Source organism: Hyperoodon ampullatus (genome assembly GCF_949752795.1).
Source record: "Hyperoodon ampullatus genome assembly, chromosome: 5".
Classification (NCBI taxonomy): domain Eukaryota; kingdom Metazoa; phylum Chordata; class Mammalia; order Artiodactyla; family Ziphiidae; genus Hyperoodon; species Hyperoodon ampullatus.
In genome coordinates this window covers 15,896,814-15,921,744 of record NC_136918.1, presented here as the reverse complement: position 1 = coordinate 15,921,744, position 24,931 = coordinate 15,896,814, and the positions used below count along the sequence as shown (strand labels likewise).

Genomic DNA, 24,931 nt, shown 5'->3' with positions numbered 1-24,931 from the left:
CCATAAAAAGGAACGAAATTGAGTTACTTGTAATGAGGTGGATGGACCTAGAGTCTATCATACAGAGTGAAGTAAGTCAGAAAGAGAAAAACAAATACCGGATGCTAACGCACATATATGGAATCAAAAAAACAAAAACAGTACTGATGAACCTAGTGGCAGGGCAGAAATAAAGATGCAGATGGGCTTCCCTGGTGGCGCAGTGGTTGAGAGTCCGCCTGCCGATGCAGGGGACACAGGTTCGTGCCCCGGTCTGGGAAGATCCCACATGCCACGGAGCAGCTGGGCCCGTGAGCCATGGCCGCTGAGCCTGCACGTCCGGAGCCTGTCCTCCGCAACGGGAGAGGCCACAACTGTGAGAGGCCCGCGTACCGCAAAAAAAAAAAAAAAAAAAAAGATGCAGACATAGAGAATGGACTTGAGGACACAGCAGGGTAAGGGGAAGCTGGGACGAAGTGAGAGAGTAGTACTGACATATATACACTACCAAATGTAAAATGGATGGCTAGTGGGAAGCGGCTGCATTGCACAGAGAGATCAGCTCCGTGCTTTGTGACCTCCTAGAGGGATGGGATAGGGAGGGTGGGAGGGAGGCTGAAGAAGGAGGGGATATGGGGATATATGTATACATATAGCTGATTCACTCTGTTGTAGAGCAGAAACTAACACAACATTGTAAGGAAATTATGCTCCAATAAAGATTTTTTTTAAAATGGGTGAAGAAAGGAAAGAAGGAAAGAAAGGAAGGAAGAAAGGAAGAAAGAAAGGAAGGAAGAAAGAATATGGCTAGTAACTACGTGGTCTAGAGTCTGTCAATTAGAAAAATCCAGGTGTTAGATCTGAGGAAAACAGTTTGGCAAAGGGTATCTCTTTGATTAATTTGGGTAGCCATAGAGGCAGACCGTTTTAAGACCACAGAGGCTTCCTGATCAGAGACAAGGTGACGTGTTTTTCTCTGGGAGTCAGTGGCTGCCATCAATCTTTCATCAAGCCAGTTCTACAAGGTGCTTCTGGGTTTTATTCCTGAAACAGTTTGGAAAATGCTTCTCCAGGCTATGATACTCTGAACATCTTTATCCCTTCATAAATCCCTTTCTAGATAAATTAGCTAGAATGGGTTTCCCTATAAAAATTAAGAAACCTTTCTCATTCACAGATGATAACCATTTATGAACTTCACAAGTTCATAAATTTATGAACTAAAAAGCACTATATATTTAGAAAAGGATCTAAGAGCACATTAACACCCTGATGCTGAACTCTGAAGAGGAAGTGGTATTAATACGTATAGATGAGGAAGGGGTACAGGAAGGTTTTTTTCCTTTTTCCTCTGTATTCTTCTTTTCTGTTTAAATATTTTTACAGGGGACTTCCCTGGTGGTCCAGTGGTTAGGAATCTGCCTTCCAATGCAGGGGACGTGGGTTCGATCCCTGATCAGGGAACTAAGATCCCACATGACGCGGGGCAACTGAGCCCACGTGCCACAACTAGAGAGAAGCCCGCGCACTGCAATGAAAGATCCCACATGTTGCAGCAACTAAGACCCGACACAGCCAAAAATAAATAAACAAACAAACAAATAAATAAATAAATGTTTTTTAAAAATTTACAATGACAAATAGTTATACAACGTTGGGACTTTTTTTAATAATTTAAAATCTTTAAAAAATTAACAACTGATATGTCCCTCTCGGAGATGCCTGCTATCCTAAATGAGAATAACAGTTTTATGGTACTTAAATAAGGAATTTTAAGAAAGTTAGAACAGGAATCCATCTTGGCTGAGAGATACATGTGCCACCAGGAAGGACCCTGAGTCAGACCAAATATGGGCCAAGCAAGATGACTGACCAGAGACAACCCTAAAACTAACCCCATTACCATAAAACCTGAGACCTCGAGCCAAGTGGTTGAGCAGTTCTCCTGGGTTCCCTTACCCTGCTGCTCTCTACCCGGGCGCCCCTTCCCAATAAAGTCTTTTGCTTTGTCAGTTAAAAAAGAAAGAAAGAAAGAACAAACTGAAAACTTTCTGTGGTACATATATACACAATTTCATGTATTCTAACTTACATAACATAAAAATCTTATATTATTTTGGAATAGGGAAGGAACTTCTAAGCATGACTCCAGAGGTAGAAGGGAAAGATAACAATATTTAACTACATAAACAAAACTTCTGACACTTTAAAATTAAAAGATGAAGGACAAACTGAGAAAAACGATCTGAGGCATATATGGCAAACAACAGATTGGCACTTTTAATATATAAAGTATTCTTACAAATCAATAAGAATGGACATCTTAATTTAAAAATGGGCAAAGTGTATTAGCAAAAACTGGACAAGCTAAATATCCACTGTTAAAAAAGTTAAACAGGGCTTCCCTGGTGGCGCAGTGGTTGAGAGTCTGCCTGCCGATGCAGGGGACGCGGGTTCGTGCCCCGGTCTGGGAAGATCCCACATGCCCCGGGGCGGCTGGGCCTGTGAGCCATGGCCGCTGAGCCTGCGCATCCGGAGCCTGTGCTCCGCAACGGGAGGGGCCGCAGCAGTGAGAGGCCCGCGTACCGCAAAAAAAAAAAAAAAAAAAGTTAAACAAACCAATGTTCAAAAATACACAGTATTTCATGATATGGCAAAACCATGCAGCCACAGCAAATAAAAATGTAGATCCTTGTCTATTAGCATGAAAAGATGTTCTAGATTTACAATAAAGTAAAAAAGGCAGGTAACCAAGTGGCATATTTCTATTAGTATTAAATATAGATTCATTATATATGCACATAAATATATATGCACATATATTTGTACCTATATATGCACATGTATATCTACAAACACACACATGGCAAATATTCTAGAAAACAGGTCTGAAATATCATATACCAAATGTTAACAGCAGCTAGTTCAGAATAATACAACCATAGGTGATTTTCACTTTCTTTTTCATACCTTTTGAATAGTCTTTATGAATGAACATGTATAAGTTCTATGATAAGTAATAGAAATATTTTCACTCTTTAAACAAATAAAGAGAAATAAAGATCACTTTATTAAATATCCTATACCTTTAATTATATATTACTATTTTCTTACCTTTAAACCTTCAGCTGGAAGTCTATAACCAAATCTTGCTGGAAGGTCATCAAATGTCTGAGACACGTTTTCAAAATTATACTAAATATAAAATTAAAAACAATCTAGTTACAACCAATGTACACATAACAATAAAAACAAAAAGTCTGTCAAACGATTTAAGTTGTCATTTCCACGATTTTGATTTACTATCACAGCTTATCACAATAAAATCAACTTTGTAAATGCACATCCACTAAAATAGAAAGGAATGTATACAATTTACTACATAAACAACTGCTTAAATTGGATTCTGATTTCATGTAAGTATTATTAAACAGAAGCAATAATTCTATAACATTAAACCACCTACTGTTTTTCTGAGTTTTTCCCCACAGACAATTCCCTAACAAGAAATTTTCTAGACAGATTATTTTCCAGCAAGAGTTCCATTTTATTTTCTCTGTAAGGGTCTGATTTAATAGAAGAGATTTACAGGATTTCTAACAATAGCTTTGAAAGATGACTTTCCCCCAGAGAAAGAAGGAGTATCAAATCATACTTTTAAGGGCTTTCCTGGTGGCGCAGTGGTTGAGAGTCCGCCTGCCGATGCAGGGGACACGGGTTTGTGCCCCGGTCTGGGAAAATCCCACGTGCCGTGGAGCGGCTGGGCCCGTGAGCCATGGCCGTTGGGCCTGCGCGTCCGGAGCCTGTGCTCCGCAACGGGAGAGGCCACAACAGTGAGAGGCCCGCGTACCGCAAAAAAAAAAAAAAAAAAAAAAAAATCATACTTTTAAGATACTGCCATTTTTTAAGTAATCTGAACACTTTTATCCAGGGCTGAACAATGAAAGGACTAAACTCAATGAAATACATATATAGAGAGAGCTGAAGGTATCCAAACTCTTTAACAACATTCCCCTTCCTTATAGATACAGATTTCTATGCTACAATATTTATCAGTCCTCTACCTCTGCTGTGCTTTTAGAAGATAATAATAATAATTGTGAAGTGAGCTTGCTGTATTATTTAAGATGCTATATTCAATGTGCTTTAAAGAAAACAAGAGAAACAAGGAAGATAGATGAACTAAGCAAACATAGCAAACAAGTAACTTTTGAAACACAGGTGAAATTTATATGATATATCAGAAGTTAAGATACTTGTCAGTAAACTACAGGCCAAAGACAGAAAAGCTAGAACTCATTTGTTTTGAATATAGATTAAAAGGATGGCACAAAGCAAGAATGTTATGTATAGACAGCAAAAGATGGAAGGATGAAGCAAACCTTAAATATTCACAAAGCATGGATTAGGTCACACATCCAGATTGATAGCTATGTGGTCCTTAAATCAAACACCCACTGGTGATCCTTATTCTAGCCTCATGTGCCATCTGCCTGAGACACCCGGATAAACAGTCCTGTAGGTTAACAGCCAACTACAGCTGTGTTCAGATGTAAATACCTCAATTCTCTCCAACAGAGCAAGCAAACACTGGATCCAGACACCTTCCATCTGTCAAGCCCCCTTGCTCATCCTCAACTCAGGTCCTGGTAACCACACTGTCACCAGGGAAAACTGATGCAGCACAGAGACTAGACAAACTAAAAACAGAAAACACAGGATTCAGGTAGTGTGGCTCTTGCCTCCCACTCGCATCCTAACCTGAGTGTACTAACATACCCATCTTTTACCTATGCTTCTCACTGTATGTTTGTAATTAATTCAATGAATCGAATGATTCAAGCATCTGAATTTGATTGTTGAAACTATCCATTCTTTTACCTCTGGGATAATTAGCCTGGCAGTATACCTGGAGGCCAGCAATGCTTCAGAGTAATTTTCTGCTTTAAAAATAATTCATATTTGCAGAGTGCTGTATGGTTTACAAAATGCTTTAGAGTCAAAGAGTGCTTTCATATTCATTATCACAATGTATCATTTAATCTCTTAATTAAAACATCTTTCTTTAATTGATTCAATTAAATTATGATCAGCTTTGAACTTGACAAAGTCATTTAACTCCTCCAAGGCCAAAGACACCACTGTAAAATAAGTAAATAGATCTAGATCAACACAGACAAACCAAAAAAAAATACAGATGTGTACAGGCAGTACTTTTTTTAAAATGTACTTTTAAAATTTGGAAATGGATAGGACCTGTGGGTGGAAGGGGAGAGGCAGCACATCCAAAGGGGGGCCTCTGGACTGTGGAGTTCTGGAGTTTGGAAGTTGATAAATAATTCATATGGTCTTTGCGGAAACTTCTCCAGGTGACAAACCCAGATTGCATGCAAGCAGTCAGTTTGGTTGTGGAAAGCTCTGTGGCTGACAGGGTCTTGGTGCTCTGGCCTGAGCCTCTGAGGTGGAAGAGCCAAGTTCAGGACTTTGGACCACCAGAGACCTCCTGGCCCCATGTAACATCAATCGGTGAGACCTCTCCCAGAGATCTCTGTCTCAACACTAAGACCGAGCTCTACTCAACAGCCAGCAAGCTCCAGTGCTGGACACCCCATGCCAAACAACTAGCAAGACAGGAACACAACCCCATCCATTAGCAGAGAGGCTCCCTAAAATCATAATAAGTTCACAGACACACCAAAACACACCACCAGATGCGGTCCTACCCACCAGAAAGACAAAATCCAGCCTCATCCACCGGAACACAGGCACCAGTCCCCTCCAACAGGAAGCCTACACAATCCACTGAACCAGCCTTACTCAATGGGGGCAGACACTGAAAACAACGAGAACTGGGAACCTGCAGGCTGTGAAAAGGAGACCCCAAACACAGTAAGTTAAGCAAAATGAGAAGACAGAGAAATACACAGCAGATGAAGGAGCAAGGTAAAAACCCACCAGACCAAACAAATGAAGAAGTAAGCAGTCTACCTGAAAAAGAATTCAGAGTAATGATAGTAAAGATGATCCAAAATCTTGGAAAAAGAATGGAGAAAATACAAGAAACGTTTAACAAGGACCTAGAAGAACTAAAGAGCAAACAATGATGAACAGCACAATAAATGAAATTTAAAATTCTCTAGAAGGAATCAATAGCAGAATAACTGAGGCAGAAGAATGGATAAGTGACCTGGAAGATAAAATAGTGGAATTACCACAGAGCAGAATAAAGAAAAAAGAATGAGAAGAATTAAGGACAGTCTCAGAGACCTCTGGGACAACATTAAACACACCAACATTCAAATTATAGGGGTCCCAGAAGAAGAGAAGAAGACAGGGATTGAGAAAATATTTAAAGAGATTACAGTTGAAAACTCCCCTAATATGGGAAAGGAAATAATCAAGTCCAGGAGTGCAGAGAGTCCCATACAGGATAAATCCAAGAAGAAACACACCAAGACACATATTGATCAAAATATCAAAAATACAAAGAAAAAATATTAAAAGCAGCAAGGGAAAAGCAGCAAATAACACACAAGGGAATCCCCATCAGGTTAACAGCTTATCTTTCAGCAGAAACTCTGCAAGCCAGAAGGGAGTGGCAGGACATACTTAAAGTGATGAAAAGGAAAAACCTACAACCAAGATTACTCTACCCAGCAAGGATCTCATCCAGATTTGATGGAGAAATTAAAACCTTTACAGACAAGCAAAAGCTAAGAGAATTCAGCACCACCAAACCAGCTTTACAACAAATGCTAAAGGAACTTCTCTAGGCAGGAAACACAAGAGAAGGAAAAGACCTACAATAGCAAACCCAAAACAATTAAGAAAATGGTAATAGGAACATACATATCAATAATTACCTTAAATGTAAATGGATTAAATGCTCCAACCAAAAGACACAGACTGGCTGAATGGATACAAAAACAAGACCCATATATATTCCATCTACAAGAGACCCACTTCAGACCTAGGGATACACAGAGACTGAAAGTGAGGGGATGGAAAAAGATATTCCATGCAAATGGAAATCAAAAGAAAGCTGGAGTAACAATTCTCATATCAGACAAAATAGACTTTAAAATAAAGACTATTACAAGAGACAAAGAAGGACAGTACATAATGATCAAGGGATCAATCCAAGAAGAAGATATAACAATTGCAAATATTTATGCACCCAACATAGGAGCATCTCAATACATAAGGCAAATGCTAACAGCCATAAAAGGGGAAAAAGACAGTAACACAATCATAGTAGGGGACTTTAACACCCCACTTTCACCAATGGACAGATCATCCAAAATGTAAAACAATAAGGAAACACAGGCTTTAAATGACACATTAAACAAGATGGACTTAATTGATATTTACAGAACATACCATCCGAAAACAACAGAATACACTTTCTTCTCAAGTGCTCATGGAATATTCTGCAGGATAGATCATATATTGGGTCACATATCAAGCCTTGGTAAATTTAAGAATATTGAAATCGTATTAAGTATCTTTTCCGACCACAATGCTATAAGACTAGATATCAATTACAGAAAAAATATTGTAAAAAATACAAACACATGGAAGCTAAACAATATACTACTAAATAACCAAGAGATCACTGAAGAAAGCAAAGAGGAAATAAAAAAAAACCTAGAAACAAATGACAATGAAAACAGGATGACCCAAAACCTATGGGATGCAGCAAAAGCAGTTCTAAGAGGGACGTCTAAAGCAATACAATCCTACCTCAAGAAACAAAAAAAATCTCAAAAAACCAACCCAACTTTACACCTAAATTAGAGAAAGAAGAGCAAAAAAAAAAACCCCAAAGTTAGCAGAGGAAAGAAATCATAAAGATCAGATCAGAAATAAATGAAAAAGAAAGGAAGGAAACGATACTAAAGATCAATAAAACTAAAAGCTGGTTCTTTGAGAAGATAAACAAAATTGATAAACCATTAGCCAGATTCATCAAGAAAAAAAGGGAAAAGATTCAAATCAATAGACTGAGAAATGAAAAAGGAGAAGTAACAACCGACACTGCAGAAATGCAAAGGATCATGAGAGATTACTACAAGCAACTATATGCCAATCAAATGGACAACCTGGAAGAAATGGACAAATTCTTAGAAAAACAAAACCTTCTGAGACTGAACCAGGAAGAAATAGAAAATATAAACAGACCAATCACAAGCACTGAAATAGAAACTGTCATTAAAAATTTTCCAACAAACAAAAGCCCAGGACCAGATGGCTTCACAAGAAAATTCTGTCAAACATTTAAAGAAGAGCTAACACCTATCCTTCTCAAGCTCTTCCAAAATATAGCAGAGGGAGGAACATTCCCAAACTGATTCTATGAGGGCACCATCACCCTGATACCAAAACCAGACAAAGGTGTCACAAAAAGGGACTTCCCTGGTGGCACAGTGGTTAAGAATCTGCCTGCCAATGCAGGGGACACGGGTTCAAGCCTTGGTCTGAGGATGCCACATTCCATGGAGCAACTAAGCCTGTGCACCACAACTACTGAAGCCCGCGCATCCAGAGCCCATGCTTGGCAACAAGAGAAGCCACCGCAGTGAGAAGCCCGTGCACCACAACGAAGAGTAACCCTGCTCGCCGCAACTAGAGGCAGCCCACGCACAGTAACAAAGACCCACTGCAGTCAAAAATAAAATATTAATTAATTAATTAATTTTAAAAAAAGATGTCACGAAAAAAGAAAACTACAGGCCAGTATCACTGATGAACGCAGATGCAAAAATCCTCAACAAAATACTAGCAAACAGAATCCAACAGCACATTAAGAGGATCACACACCATTATCAAGTGGGGTTTATCCAGGAATGCAAAGATTCTTCAATATACGCAAATCAATCAATGTGATACACGATATTAACAACTTGAAGGATAAAAACCATATGATCATCTCAATAGATGCAGAAAAAGCTTTTGACAAAATTCAACACCCATTTATAATAAAAATCCTCCAGAAAGTAGGCACAGAGGAAACTTACCTCAACATAACAAAGGCCATATATGACAAACCCACAGCCAACATCGTGGTGAGAAACTGAAACCATTTCCACTAAGATCAGGAGCAAGACAAGGTTGCCCACTCTCACTACTATTATTCAACATAGTTCTGGAAGTTTCAGCCACAGCAATCAGAGAAGAAAAAGAAATCAAAGGAATCCAAATCAGAAAAGAAGAAGGAAAACTGTCACTGTTTGCAAATGACATGATACAATACACAGAGAATCCTAAAGATGCCACCAGAAAACTACTAGAGTTACTCAATGAATTTGGTAAAGTAGCAGGACACAAAATTAATGCAAAGAAATCTCTTGCATTCCTATACACTAATGATGCAAAATCTGAAAGAGAAATTAAGGAAACACTCTCATTTACCACTGCAACAAAAAGAATTAAATACCTAGGAATAAACCTACCTAAGGAGACAAAAAACCTGTATGCAGAAAACTATAAGACTCTGATGAAAGAAATTAAAGATGATACAAACAGATGGAGAGATATACCATGTTCTGGGATTGGAAGAATCAACATTGTGAAAATGACTATACTACCCAAAGCAATCTACAGATTCAATGCAATCCCTATCAAACTACCAATGGCATTTTTCACAGAACTAGAACAAAAAATTTCACAATTTGTATGGAAACACAAAAGACCCCGAATAGCCAAAGCAATCTTGAGAAAGAAAAACGGAGCTGGAGGAATCAGGCTCCCAGATTTCAGACTATACTACAAAGCTACAGTAATCAAGACAGTATGGTACTGGCACAAAAACAGATATACAGATCAATGGAACAGGATAGAAAGCACAGAGATAAACCCACACACACATGGTCACCTTATCTTTGAGAACGGAGGCAAGAATATACAATGGAGAAAAGACAGCCTCTTCAATAAGTGGTGCTGGGAAAACAGGACAGCTACACATAAAAGAATGAAATTAGAACACTCCCTAACACCATACATAAAAATAAACTCAAAATGGATTAAAGGCCCAATGTAAGGCCAGACACTATAAAACTCTTAGAGGAAAACATAGGCAGAACACTCTATGACATAAATCACAGCAAGATCCTTTTTTGACCCACCTCCTAGAGAAATGGAAATAAAAACAAAAATAAACAAATGGGACCTAATGAAGCTTAAAAGCTTTTGCACAGCAAAGGAAACCATAAACAAGACGAAAAGACAACCCTCAGAATGGGAGAAAATATTTGCAAATGAAGCAACTGACAAAGGATTAATCTCCAAAATATACAAGCAGTTCATGTAGCTCAATATCAAAAAAACAAACAACCCAATCCAAACATGGGAAGAAGACCTAAACAGACATCCAAAGAAGATATACAGATTTCCAACAAACACATGAAAGGATGCTCCACATCACTAATCATTAGAGAAATGCAAATCAAAACTACAATGAGGCATAACCTCACACTGGTCATACCCAGCAACCCCACTACTGGGCATATACCCGGAGAAATCATAATTCAAAAAGAGTCATTTACCACAACGTTCACTGCAGTATTATTTACAATAGCCAGGACATGGCAGCAACCTAAGTGTCCCTCAACAGATGAATGGATAAAGAAGATAGGGCACGTATATACAATGGAATATTACTCAGCCATAGAAAGAAACGAAATTAGGTTATTTGTAGTGAGGTGGATGGACCTAGAGTCTGTCATACAGAGTGAAGTAAGTCAGAAAGAGAAAAGCAAATACCGTATGCTAACACATATATATGTAATCTAAAAAAAAAAAAAAAAAAGAAAAGAAAAGAAAAATTAGTTCTGAAGAACCTAGGGGCAGGACAGGAATAAAGATGCAGACATAGAGAATGGACTAGAGGACACAGGGAGGAGGAAGGGTAAGCTGGGATGAAGTGAGAGAGTGGCATGGACATATACACACTACCAAATGTAAAATAGATAGCTAGTAGGAAGCAGCAGCATAGCACAGGGAGATCAGTTCAGTGTTTGTGACCACCTAGAGGGGTGGGAGGGAGGGAGACACAAGAGGGAAGAGATATGGGGATATAGGTATGCATATAGCTGATTCACTTTGTTATACAGCAGAAACTAACACAACATTGTAAAGCAATTATACTCCAATAAAGATGTTTAAAAAAAAAGGTGTACATAATATTTTTTTTTTAATTTAAGTTTTGGAAATACAAACTAAGAAAACTAAAGAGTTCTTCCCACTTTCCTTGCTTTATTGATAGAGAAAGAATTTATGGGTGGGTTTTATAAACTTATGAGCTTTAGGTCTCTTTTTCGTGATGTAACTAACTCTTTTTTCACATCGATGTTTCCCTGAGTTGCTGAATTTGACTGACTTTTTACTGCACCTGAGGATGGATCAAGTGAGGTCGTTTGGTGGGAAGGACAGCCTATAGATCACAGGACATAGAGCAATGATTTTAAGTGAGTCTACTAGAAACATTTCTAATTGTGTGGGGTAAAGTTATCTTTTTCATTTTGGTTTCAATGGACTGAATGACTTTTCACACTTACTACTGATGTGAAATAAGGTCAGAGAATGTTAACTAGATTCTTACGTAGATTGCTGGTTTGGGTTACATCTTGAGAATTAGTACTAATGCATTTGTTTGATTATCATGATAATTATACTCTTTCTCCCCATTTTCGGAAATTATTCCAGAGATGAGAGCATAATAAATTATGTTTAAGTTGAAAAATAAAAAAATTAGGAAATGGAAAATATACAACTGTACTAAAGTACTCTTTTATCACTTCCTATTACTTTTATTACTTCTTATTACTGAGTTCACCTTTTTGGTTAGAATTTCAGAAATAAAATATCTAGCTTGAACTACAGTACTTGTAACACTGACTTGGAATAAGTTTTGTTATCGGGTGAGACTCATTTTGAAACTGCTTTGCCTTTCCTCAGGAAGGCAGTTGTTAACTTTGCTCACACTGCTTTTTACAATCACATTGTTTAAATTTAAAAAAAAAGTTTCTATCATGAACAAGACAAACAGAAACATCTTTAATACAAAAGTGCTCTCTTTTTTAGAATGGTGGCGGGCAGGAGGAACGCTGCTGCTCATGAAATTAAAGCACACTCACAGTTAAAGTTTTTGAAACAGAAAAAAAAAATTATTTCTCTCTGGAATCCCACTCTTAATGATTACCATGCTGCGACTTTACTTATTTTGAAGAGGTCTTTTCTTAACCAGTTCTCCTCTTTGACAGCAGCCTTAACAGAAGGTTTAATTCAATTCAGAAAGTAACAAATAGCTAAAAATTATGAAGCATTTATGACATCATGCTAAACACCTGACAGGTATTCACTTATTTAAACCTTATGACAATCCTATAAAGTCAGCCACTACTATCATCATCCTCATTTTACAGATTGACTGACTACAGAATAAAAATACTCCACTTGAAAATAACTTGCTCTAGTAAATAAGAAACAGGATTCTAATCCAGGCAGTCTGGCCTCAGATCCCTGGCTCTTAACCCATTGCCCTACACTGTCTCTCCTCCAATCTCATTTTCATAAGTAAACTGAAATTTAAGAGATGTTAGGTAATTTGCCCAAGGTCATGGAGCTACAGAGTGGTAGAACTGGAATTCAACCCAGACTGTAACTCCCATTGATGGAGCTCTTAACTACTTTGCTATATAATCCAATCCATTCACACCACCAGCCACTGGGTGCTTCTCTCCTAACTCTGCCCACTGACCCCCACAAACACCTACCAAGCAACGAAATCTCTAACAAATCCCTACAACAGAATCAAACATGCCCCTGCCAATTCTAAAGCTCCATGTTTCTAGATATGAACCTACATAATTGATAACTTCATATTTCCTTTAAGGGTTAAAGAAAAGAGAAACAATAAGAGATGAAAAGAGAATGAACTGCTAATTTAAAAAGCCCAATAATTTAAAGTTCCAAGGAATAAATGCTATTAAAGGAAAATATGAAGGACTTCCCTGGTGGTCTAGCGGTTAAGACTCTGCACTTCCACTGCAGGGTGCACAGGTTCGATCCCTGGTCAAGGAACTAAGATCCTGCATGCCATGAGGCACAGCCAAAAAAAATTAAAATTAAAAAAAAAAGAAAAGAAAGAAAAGAAAATATGAAAGAACTAAATCTCCAAGGAAAAGCTATTAATCAACTCAAATATTTATTGAATTCCTACTGTGTAACTCTTACTAGGTACCAGAAACATAAAGTTTAGTAAGACACAGTCCTGCCTTCCAGGAACCCATGATCTAAGGGGCTTACTGACTAGTCAGCAACACACTATATAGTAGCATCTCCATATCCTCTTAAAACTCACGAACCAGTTGGACAAATACTGTTGTCAGGGAATTAACGGTCAAGTGGGAGAATTCAACTGCCAAAAATAATATCATTTGGCATACCAATAGCATGACTGAAACTGACTTTATCTTTTCAAAAGCAACATCCTAATACCTGTCCAAAATAGAACTAGAATCAACCTGATATCCAACATACTTAAATTTTATTATTACAAACCCAGATTTCAGGGGTGTTCTTATTCAGCTAAAAGAAAGAGCTAATATTTTCTACCTCTTGACTCACTTCCTTTGAATGACTGTGTTACCACATCTAGTTCCTCTGCCTCAATTTTTAGTTCCCCTTTTTCCTAGTTACATGACTCCACAGCCCACTTCCCACCAGCTATCTCTGCATTCCTGTCAGCCTCTATCTTTAGTGTCAACATAAAGACCAGATTTAAGCAGCTCTCAGGGATAGCTCCTTCACTAGATGACAACATACATTCCACACCTACCTGCCTGAGGCACAGGGAACACTGCTGGCAGGGACTGCTTATTCTTCTATATCTTTTTGTTTTGTATCTACGTTAAAAAATACAACTTGGGCAGTCACATACACTGCTCAAGGGAGTGAGTGAAAGATGATGAGAATGTTAATTATAAAGAAGATAACAAAGATACAACATTTACTATGTGTCAGATACTGTTCTAAGCAGTTTACCTTATTTAATCATCACTACAACACTCCAGTTTACAAATCAAAAAACGGAGGTATTTATAGTGACTAAGTAATTTGATCCATATCACATAGCTAGTCAAGTTCCCAGAGCAGTCCACTGAAAATCATTTAACCCATCACATAGCTGAACCACAGAATAACAGTTCACTTCAGGTGAAAAAGAAAGAAGACAAGGAGTGGCAGATGTTAGAATCAACAGAGGAAAAAAGAGAGAGAGAATGAAAGAAAACAAAGGAGAAAAGAGAAACAAGGAGAACTCCATTCCCTGTTTAGTCTATAAATCCTCTACCTCATTTCAAAAGTCATCCTAAGACTATTCCAAGGACTTCGGGGACCAATTTAGAGAAGAGATCTGAATAGCAATGGACTCAGTCCTTTAAAGGTTCTACTTCCACTCCAACTCAAAAAGATCCAGACTATTCTAGAAAAATCTAATCAACCAGTTTCCTACTAAAGAGGGTAACAGAGGGTGAGAAATCTCATAGGGATTAGATGTGCTATGCCCTCAAAAAGCTATGGTATAGAAACCAGCCTGGCTCTCTCAAGTTCTACAATGATTCTAGGCCCTTCCACAAGAGCTACAGTATGAAAAAGCATGGCTGAGGACCACATTAAGCTTTGGTCAGCAACAATTCTGGCCCTTCTATTTCTCACCTAATGTCATTAAGCAAATCGCTTGCACCCAGAAAGAAAAACCAGTAAATCCTTTGCATAGCACCTAGAGTATAGGCGTACACACACACACATCACACGTACAGATAAAATTAATTCTTTTCTAACTTCACATAAATGAGAAATAGGAAATATATACACTTTCTAGTGTAGAGGACAGTAAGACAGTAGCCCAGAAAGGACTACAAAGGTTTTGAGGAGCAACCTTCTTCTCTAAAAACTCTGCTATCCACCATCAAACATAAGGCCATTATGCTGCCTGCATCTGCCTCACAAGATGCGGTGTTGTGCCAGGACCTTGCTTCAGACATACATCATGGGAGACTTACAGAGGAATACCCAAGCCCCAACTCTCCCATCCTTTCCCCAAGTTCAGAGGGCTTGGCTTAAGTACCTACTGTTAAGGAATAAATGCTTGTGTCCCCCCAAAATTCATATATTGAAGCCCTAAGGAAATGTGATCGTCCTAGGAAGTGAGGTCTTTGGGAGGTAATTAGGTTTAGGTGAGGTTATGAGGGTGGAGTCACCATGATGGGATTTGTGTCCTTATAAGAAGAGAAAGATAGACCAGAGCTTCCTGCTTCTGTCACCATGTGAGGACACAGCAGCAAGGTGGCCATCTGTAAGCCAGGAAGAGGGCCTTCACCAAGAACCTAATCTGCTGGCACCTGGATCTCGGACTTCCCAGGCTCCAGAACTGACTGTATGGAGGAAATGTCTGAGGAAATGGTGAAATGAAAGAGATAATTTGTGAACTTGGCTGAAAGGCTACACAATTGGTCTGCAAGTTTTTTCCAACTGTCACACACACACACAAAAAAAATCCAATATATTCACTGGAAAAAATTTGCATGTAAGTGGACCCACGCAGTTCAAACCTGTGTTGTTCAAGGGTCGACTGTATAAAGAAAACTCCAAGCTCAGAGTGGATCGATGGCAGAAAACCAGAGTGAACAGTCTGGATGGAAGCCAAGCTCTCAAGATTAAAAAGTCAAGATGGAAGGAAAAACTCATCAGGTTTTTGGTGACCCTCAGCAGAGTTCGTCCAAATGGAAGCCTGTCCAATAAGAAGAGCAAATCCACGGGTCTGTGAGGAACCATTATACCAATTTCCATAGTGGCTGCACCATTTTATATTCACACCAACGATACCAAGGGTTCCAGTTTCTCCACATGTTTGTCAATACTTATTTTCTGGTTTTTGATAACAGCCATCCTAATGGTTATGATATGATATCTCATTGTGGTTTTGATTTGCATTTCTCTAATAATTAGTGATTTGAACATTTTTTCTTGTGCTTACTGGCCATTTGTACATCTTCTTTGGAGAACTGTCTATTCAATTTTTTTGTCCATGTTTAAATCTAGTTGTTTATTTTTTGTTGTTGTTAAACAGTAGGAGTTCTTTATATATTCTAGATGTTACCCCCTAATTAGATATATGATTTGCAAATATTTTCTCCCATTCCATGGGATTCCTCTTCACTCTCTTGATATGTTCTTTGAATGCACAAATGTTTTAAATTTTGATGTAGTCCAATTTATCTATGTTTTTCTTTTTTCACCTGTGCTTCTGGTGTTATATCCAAGAAATCATTGCCAAATCCAAACTCATGAAGTTTTTCCCATATGTTTTCTCCTAAGTGTTTTTTTAGTATTAGCTCAGCTCTTATGTTTAGGTCTTTGATTCACTTTAAGTTAATCTTTTGTATATGGTGTAAGGTAAGAGCTCAACTTCATTCTTTTGCATGTGAATATTCAATTTTCCTGGCACCATTTGCTGAAAACATATGGAACACGTTACAAATTTCCATGTCATACTTGTGCAGGGGCCATGCTAATCTTCTCTATATCATTCCAGTTTTAGTTTATGTGCTGCCAGAATGAACATTAGATGTCTTTCAAAATTAAAATTATCTTTGGGATTTCTCAAAGAGCCCCTGGAAAATCACAATGATTTATACATTTATCTTATGAAAAGAGAGATGCCAGAAATATTTTAGGTTACTTTGATATACTTTATACTCCTGAACTAGCTCATCACTATATAAGGAATTCATGAGAATTATCAAATGAAAAGATAACTTCGTACAGATTAAATGTTATTCATATAAAATTTTCTGAGATTGTACATCGTGCAAGATAAACTGACAGGGTCAAGAGATTTGTTAATGCCTTCGCTGTCCATGATGTAATCTAAACCAAGGAAAAGTATTAGTAAAACTCTTAAGAAAGGAAAAGAAAAGAGATAAGACCATTATGCTTCTCTTCTGACTCATTAATGTTAACTTTAGGTTGAAATTTTCTATGGACATCTTGTACAATTTTTTAAAATATCACTATCAAGGTCATTATAGATACACCAATTACCAAGAAAAACAGTAAGATTCTACATAAAACACACAGCATTTAAATATATGTGCTCATCAGCACTCAAGAAGCACACACTCTCAAGAGCAACAACATTTATCACGTACTTATTGTACATGAGATCTTATTAAACATCAAGGAATAAAATAATGAGCAAGGTCCCCCACTTTCAAGTAATAGCTATGCACGTGCACCTGTATGTTTGTAAACACTTTGTAAGATTCCATTATTTTGTTATTGTATAACACTCCATCATTTAGGTCTTTTTAAAAACTTTTCTTTTAAGGGATGTTTTTAGACATGAATAAATTTTACTGTTTAAATTTACTTACTGCTAAAATGTCCGCTTCTACAGGCAGTAGGTTTAGGAATGCAAAGAGCTGGACAGTCAAGATGGTATAGACTTGTGTGGCCGACAGCATGAGCATCCCGATGGAGAGCAGCATCTCGCTGTAAAAGCACCTGGAAGACAAGTAGATGAATAATAATAAGTTCTGGTGCATTGTCCTTGAAAATAAGTTATTTGATATATGAGTTCCTGATGTCCAAAAATATCTCTTAATTACAAACATGGATTAAGATTAAAATGAAACTTGTATTTCAAAAGCGTAATTGTTTACACAGATTTGGACATTAGGTAAACACCCAGTGTTAGTCAATACCTACATAACTCATGGTGACTAAGTTCTATGTTTTAGCCACAAAATAAAGATCCTCCCACAGTTCTCAGTTTATAGTACAGCTTGTCTACCAACTCAATTATGGGAAAGCAAGATATCAATCAAAATAATGATTAAAAAATGCACAAGCACCTTTGATTAAAACTTTTTTACAAAGAATTTTATAATTTGTAAATTTACTTTTTATTTATTCTTGAATATTGTACCCACATTAGAGAGTACTTTTTTAAAATGGCCATTTATTATAAAGTAATACTTTTTGCCCTTTTCCTCCTAGCAATATATACATAACTTTTTGCCTCTCTACATCCCAATGGCAATAGTGCAGCTACCTCTCCCAACCTCATCCAATTCTCTACATGAATCCCTATGTATCTTACAGCTAAAAGGTACCATGAAAGAACTCAATGTTAACCAAGTAAGTAAGAAAATTCTCATTGGTAAGCCTCAACCAATTGTATAACATACTTCTTAAATGGTGAGAATAACGTTTACAAAGACAAGAGCCTTTATGATGAATTATTTCATCAAATACCACAAATTCATGTAACAGCAATTTTGATGATGATTGCTGTTGGTAAAGCTCTGGACTTAGAGACTACCAGAGAGACTCACAATGACTCTTTGACACACACTGAAAGAGAGATACCCTTGAATAATTTTTGAACTACCATCTTACAAAGCCATTAATAACAGAGGTGAAATTAAGGTGAAAATACGTTGAGCATACAGATTCATCCCAGAGACAGAAAGTAAAGTAGTGGTTGCCTGGGGATGGGAGTAAGAATCAGGGAGAGACGGGGGACACATAGAAATGGGAACAGCTACTCATGGAAATGGGGTTTCTTTTCGGGATGATGGAAATGTTCTAAAATTAGCTTGCGCCGATGCCTGCGCAACTCTATAAATAAACTAAAAATCACTGTACTGTTTACTTTAAATGGGTAAAGTTTATGGTGTATCATATCTCAAGAAAGCTGTTTGTAAATTGCATACATTTGTTGGTATTCGTTTCTTACGTACAATACATTTTATAATATAGCTCTGTTGAGAAAAGAGTTAACACAGCAGGCCTGACACTGCTATCCTTAGAAAAGGCCTGCTTGCAAGGCTGGCCCTTCGCTGGCATCTGAGAACTGAAGATTTCAGGAGGGTTCCTATCGTTCTCTGATAAGCACAGCTCATTCTGCCTAAATTCTGCAAACACTGTGGTTTATGGTGAATACCTACTTTCTTTCTGGGAGTCTGAAATTTTGGTAGATGCTAGGTGGAGGGTGCCTACCTGAATAGCCCCCAGTATAAACCCTGGGCACTGAATCTCTAATGAGCTCCCCTGGTAGACATTTCACATGTGTCATCATAACTCAATGCTGAGAAATTAAGCATATCCCCTGCGACTCCACTGAGAGAGACTCTTAAAAGCTCACACCTGGTTTTCTCTGGATTTTACTCCATGTGTCTTTTCCCTTTGCCAACTCTGCTTTGTATCCTTTCACTGTAATAAATCATAGTCATGAGTACAATCATATGCTGAGTCCTGTAAGTCCTTCTAGTGAATCACTGAACTTGGGGGTGGTCTTGGGGACCCCCATCATAACCACATTATACAATTTCTAGGCAGAAATCATACCATAAAAACATATAAATCCTTATAAAATAAGGCATATTTGCTACTAAATTTTGCTAGAAAAAATAAATACACAGTATATTGACCACTGACCTGTTTGGGAAACTTAACCTGAATAAGAACTATGACTTCCCTTGTTAAGTTTTGGAATTCCCAGCTAACTTTAGGGGAGCGAGATGAACTGAGAGTTTGGAGGTGAAATAACTCTTAAGAATAGAAATGATAATAATCACAACAACTATAACTGACCACTTACTAACCAGGCATTGCTTTAAGCATGTTATTGAATTTAAGTCATCTAATCCTAACAACACCCTATGAGGTAGCATTTCATGGTTGGGGAAAACTTAGGCCCTATTAGGGAACTTGTCCGAGATCAAATAATGAATAATAGCAGAGCCAGTATTCAAACCCAGGCAATCTGCCTCTGAAGTCTACATGCTAAAAAGCCCAAATGAAAATAGCATCAATATCCAAGGTTGATGTCCAAAAGGTAGAGTAATGGACCTATGCTTACACAGGTACTCAAAGGGCTTCAAACCAATGTTCATGGCACAGCAGCCACTGGAGTATTTACTTCTTTTGCTGTGTGTGTGTGTGTGTGTGTGTGTGTGTGTGTGTGTGTGTGTGTGTGTGTGTGTGTGTGTGTGTACTTAATAATATGCAGTGGGTTTTGGTTATACTTTTTATTGCCTTTTTTAAAATAACACATTCAGGACTTTTTAAAGTCTCTATTTACAAAACTAATTCTTGTTCATTGTAGAAAATGTGTGAAAAATTAAAATCACTCATAATCACCAAATAAAAGAATAACCAGTGTTCATATTTTGATGTATAACCTCCCATTCTTTTAGTTATGTGTAAATTCAAATATATATTTAGCAAAACTGGGATACACTATACATGTTGTTTTGTTAACTATTCTCTTCACTTACTGTATTATGAATATTTTCCTAATTCATTACTATATTTGAAAAAATTAAAACTTTCAAACCCTGTACAATAACATCCCCTCAGGAACCCTTACAGACAGCGGTCCATGAGACCCGCTAGGGCTTCCACCCCTTTCAAACACTACTTTTTTAAAAAATCTATCTCATATACTGGGTTCCCATATATGACTTTGATATACACAATGAAAACTACTGGTCTAAAACAGGATGTATAATGACCACATGATATTTCGTATAAATGTTCTATAATGGATTTAATGGAATCCCTATTGTTGGAGACTGAATTTGCTTCTTCTTATAAACTCTGCAATAAATATTCTTATAGTTAAACCTTACAGGTACATCCTTAATTTTTTTAGATTAAAGTCACAGAAGTGAGTGGTAGTAGTATAACTGTGGTAAGAAATATGAGATCTAGTATTAGACAGACCTAAGTTTATATCTCAGCACTGCCACATGCTAACAGTGTGATTCTGAGGCAAAACTATTAAATTGCTTCATCTGTAAAAGGAGATTATTTAGGATTTAAAAGACAACTGTGGTGAATAAATACAAAAATGCATATAAGGACTTAACACAACAGTGAAATACAGGAGGAAAAGAGTTTGGGTGGTGATGCCAGTTGATGAGAGAGAAAATACAGAAGGAGAACTACAGTTAGTGGAAGTGAGAGCAATTCGGGAATTTTTTCACTTAATGTTTATAAAACATTCTAGTGGACATGTAAACAGTGATAAATAGAAGTCAGGAGCTCTACCCAAGGCATAAGAGAGATTTAGGAATCATCAACAAACAGGTGATAACTAAATTGATCTTAATGTAAAATAAAAATTAAAAAGAGAAGAGGGCTAAAGAAAACTCTGAATATCTAAATTTAGGTAGAAAGAGAAAGCAGAGAAAAGAAAGAGAGAAAGAGATTGATTTCACAAAAGACTAGAAAAAAAAGAACTTTAAAATGAATGTGGGGGAAGGAAGGCAGTTAGTCAACAGAAGTAAATGTTGGAGAAGAGGCAAAAAGGTCTACAATTTTCACATTTTAAGAATCTGTCCAGGGAATTCCCTCGCGGTCAGTGGTCAGGACTCCACACTTTCACTGCCGAGGGCCCAGGTTTGATCACTGGTCGGGGAACTAAGATCCCACATGCCGCGCAGTGTGGCCAAAAAGAAAAATTGTTTAAAAAACAAAAAAGAGTCTGTCCAAACTAAACAATTTAAGTTTCCAGTAATAGAACAGGTGCCCTTGCTCTTGCTCTGATCAACTCACTGTTTCAAGAATGCACCCTGCTGTTGCCAGCACTAAACTTTTATTCGTGTATTATCCAGAAACTAAAATATACTCTACCTACAAAGAAAAATTTAGGGAAAAACTATGAATCCTATAAAATCCCATGCAAAATTTTATGTATGTATAGATACATGCAGTTTCTTGAAAAAGGTCCATGGTTGTTAATGCAGTCTCCAAAAAAAGCACAATAGGGTTTTTTTGTTGTTAAATCTTCCCTTCTCCAAGAAGTTTTCTGGAAGGAAAGGTTAACAAGCTTAAATCCTTTGTTACTTTCTCCCAGCACTTAAACTACTGGGTTGGGATAAATATAGACTGTCAACTGTATCACTAGGCAACATTATTTATTGTAAAAATGACTTTCTAATTGGTGAAAACTGTAAAGACTGTATGTAGCTTAACTGTAAAAATCCTTGAGAGACACCAAACAGGTTTCTAGAGATGTATCCATTGCCACCATCTCTGATCATACCTAATTTTGCCTTCCATTTGACAAAATTCTACTACTAATTATAAACAAACATTTTATCTGAAATTAGCTACTTGACTCTGTCTAAAGGGTTTTCCAACTGGCAAATTCTCATTCTACTTTTCATCAGTCTATATCACCTAAGATGTATTCTTGCCAAAATTATTTTAACCCAGTTCTAACAAGCCTTTAGCTCTAACTTCAAGTTTACAAGAAATACATGGAATAGAATTAAATAAGTAAAATAAGATGGATGCATTACTTGAGGGCATTGCACCAATTTCTATAAAATTAAATGGAATAAACAGAACAGTGTAAGGGGACAGAATGGGAGAACAGCATGAGACTGTTGTACATTAAAAGAGATAAAAAACATTACATCCAAATGCCAAACACAGGTTCAAGCAAACCAACAATAAAAATACAATTTAGGAACAAGAGGAACAATGTGAATGTAGTCTAGATATTAGATAACTTTTTAAAAATAACTGTTGATTTCCTTAGGTATGATGACAGTATTGTGGTCATATGAGAAAGTCCCTATTTCTAGACTGCCTACTGAAATGCTTAGGAATGAAATGTCATGATATCTGTAATTTACTTTAAAGTTCTCCAGCCAAAAAAAATAAATAAACCAAAACACTAATCAACGTTAAATCTAGGAGAAGATTATATTGAGGTTCATTATACTATTTCTCTACTTTTCTATATGTTTGGTAATTTGTATAATAAGTTTTATTAATTCACTGAATAAATAACTGTTTTAACTCTTCAGTGACCTTTTTTAGAAGGCCTTCAGTCTCATTATTTTTAATATGGTATAATACACACAACATAAAATTTTACCATTTTAAACATTTTTAAGTGTAAAGTTTAGGTTAGTGACATTAACTACATTCAAATGGTTGCGCAACCATCACCACCATCCAGAACTTTTTCCTCTTCCCAAAGTGAAACTCTGTACCCATTAAATACTGATTTCCCATTCCCCCTCCCCCTAGCCTCCAAGCAACCACTATTCTACTTTCTATCTCTATGAATTTGACTACTCTATATCAGGTAACTGAAATAAGTGGAATCACTTCATGTCTATTTATGCCTGGCTTATTTCACTTAGCATGTCTTTAAGATTTGTCCACGGGCTTCCCTGGTGGTGCAGTGATTGAGAGTCAGCCTGCCGATGCAGGGGACACGGGTTCATGCCCCGGTCCGGGAAGATCCCACATACTGCGGAGCGGCTGGGCCTGTGAGCCACGGCCGCTGAGCCTGCATGTCCGGAGCCTGTGCTCCGCAACGGGAAAGGCCACAACAGTGAGAGGCCCGTGTACCGCAAAAAAAAAAAAAAAAAAAGATTCATCCACATTGTAGAATATGTCAGAATTTCCTTCTCTTTTCAGGCTGAATAATATTCCATTATATGTATCTACATTTTGTTTATCCATTTATCCATCAATGGATGCTTTGGTTGCTGCCACCTTTTGACTACTGTGAACAATGCTGCTTTGAACATGGGTGTACAAATACCTGAGTCCCTGCTTCTTTTGGGTATATATCCAGAAGTGAAATTGCTGGATTATATGGTAATTCTATATTCAATTTATTTGAGGAATCACATACCATTTTCCACAACAGCTGCACCATTTTACATTCCCACCAGCAATACATAAGGGTTCCAATTTCTTCATATCCTTGACAACACTTATTTTCTGTTTGATAACAGCCACAGTAATGGATACAAAGTGGTATCTCATTGTGGCTTTGATTTGCACTTCGCTAATGATTAGTGATGCTGACCTCCTTTCGTACGCTTATTAGCCTTCTGTATATCTTCATTGGAGAAATAATTATTCAAATCCATTGCCCATTTTTTAAATTGAAGTATAGCTGATTTACACTGTTGTGTTAGTTTCTAGTACAGCAAAGTGATTCGGATATATGTGTGTGTGTGTGTGTGTGTGTGTGTGTATTCTTTTTCAGATTATTTTACATTATAGGTTATTACAAGATAGTGAATATAGTTTGCTGTATAGCCCTATACCATAGGACCTTGTTGTTTATCTATGTTATATATAGTAGTGTGTGTATGTTGATCCCAAACTCTTAAGTTATCCCTCCCCCTCTACCTTTCCCTTTTGGTAACCATAAGTTTGTTTTCTATGTCTTTGAGTCTATTTCTGTTTTGTAAATAAGTTCATTTGTATCATTTTGTTTTTTAGATTCCACATATAAGTGATACCATATGATATCTGTCTTTCTATGACTTACTTCACTTAGTATGATAATCTCTAGGTCCATCCATGTTGCTGCAAATGGCATTATTTCATTCTTTTTCTGGCTGAGTAATATTCCATTGTGTGTGTGTGTGTACATATATATACACACCACATCTTCATTATCCATTCATCTGTTGATGACACTTAGGTTGCTTCCATGTCTTGTCCTTTGCCCATTTTTAATCGGGTGGTGGTTGTTGTTGAGTTTTGAAAGTTCTTTATATATTCTGCATATATTTTTCCCTTATGATATACATGATTGAAATATATTTTCACCAATTCCATGGGTTGTCTTTTCACTCTGCATAGTGTCCTTTGATACCCAAGTTTTTAATTTTGAGGAACCAACTCTTGATCTTGTTAATTTTCTACTGGCCTTGTGAATCTGAGAACCTCAGGGCTGGGGTTGGGACATGTGGTTATCCATATGGCTTAAGAGCACAGATGCCAGTTACTCATCTAATGCTGTTCTGGTAGTTGCAAAATTTAAAAACTTCCCCAAGCAGCAGAGTAATCCTAACCTCACATTTAAGTTTGTGACAATACCATGCAACTCATCTACACA

The 24,931-nt window shown here is 37.2% G+C and overlaps 1 protein-coding gene across 1 annotated transcript in view; it reads right to left on the bottom strand.

The window, feature by feature from the left end:
• Positions 1-24,931, bottom strand: part of RNF13 (ring finger protein 13) — a gene marked incomplete at both ends in the record, with an annotated part of 156,961 nt that overhangs the window by 104,367 nt on the left and 27,663 nt on the right. The window contains 2 exons of the mRNA XM_079704338.1: positions 3,094-3,174; positions 17,415-17,544. Of these exons, the coding sequence (XP_079560464.1) occupies positions 3,094-3,174; positions 17,415-17,528 (195 nt within the window). The remainder of the gene's footprint in view (positions 1-3,093; positions 3,175-17,414; positions 17,545-24,931) is intronic.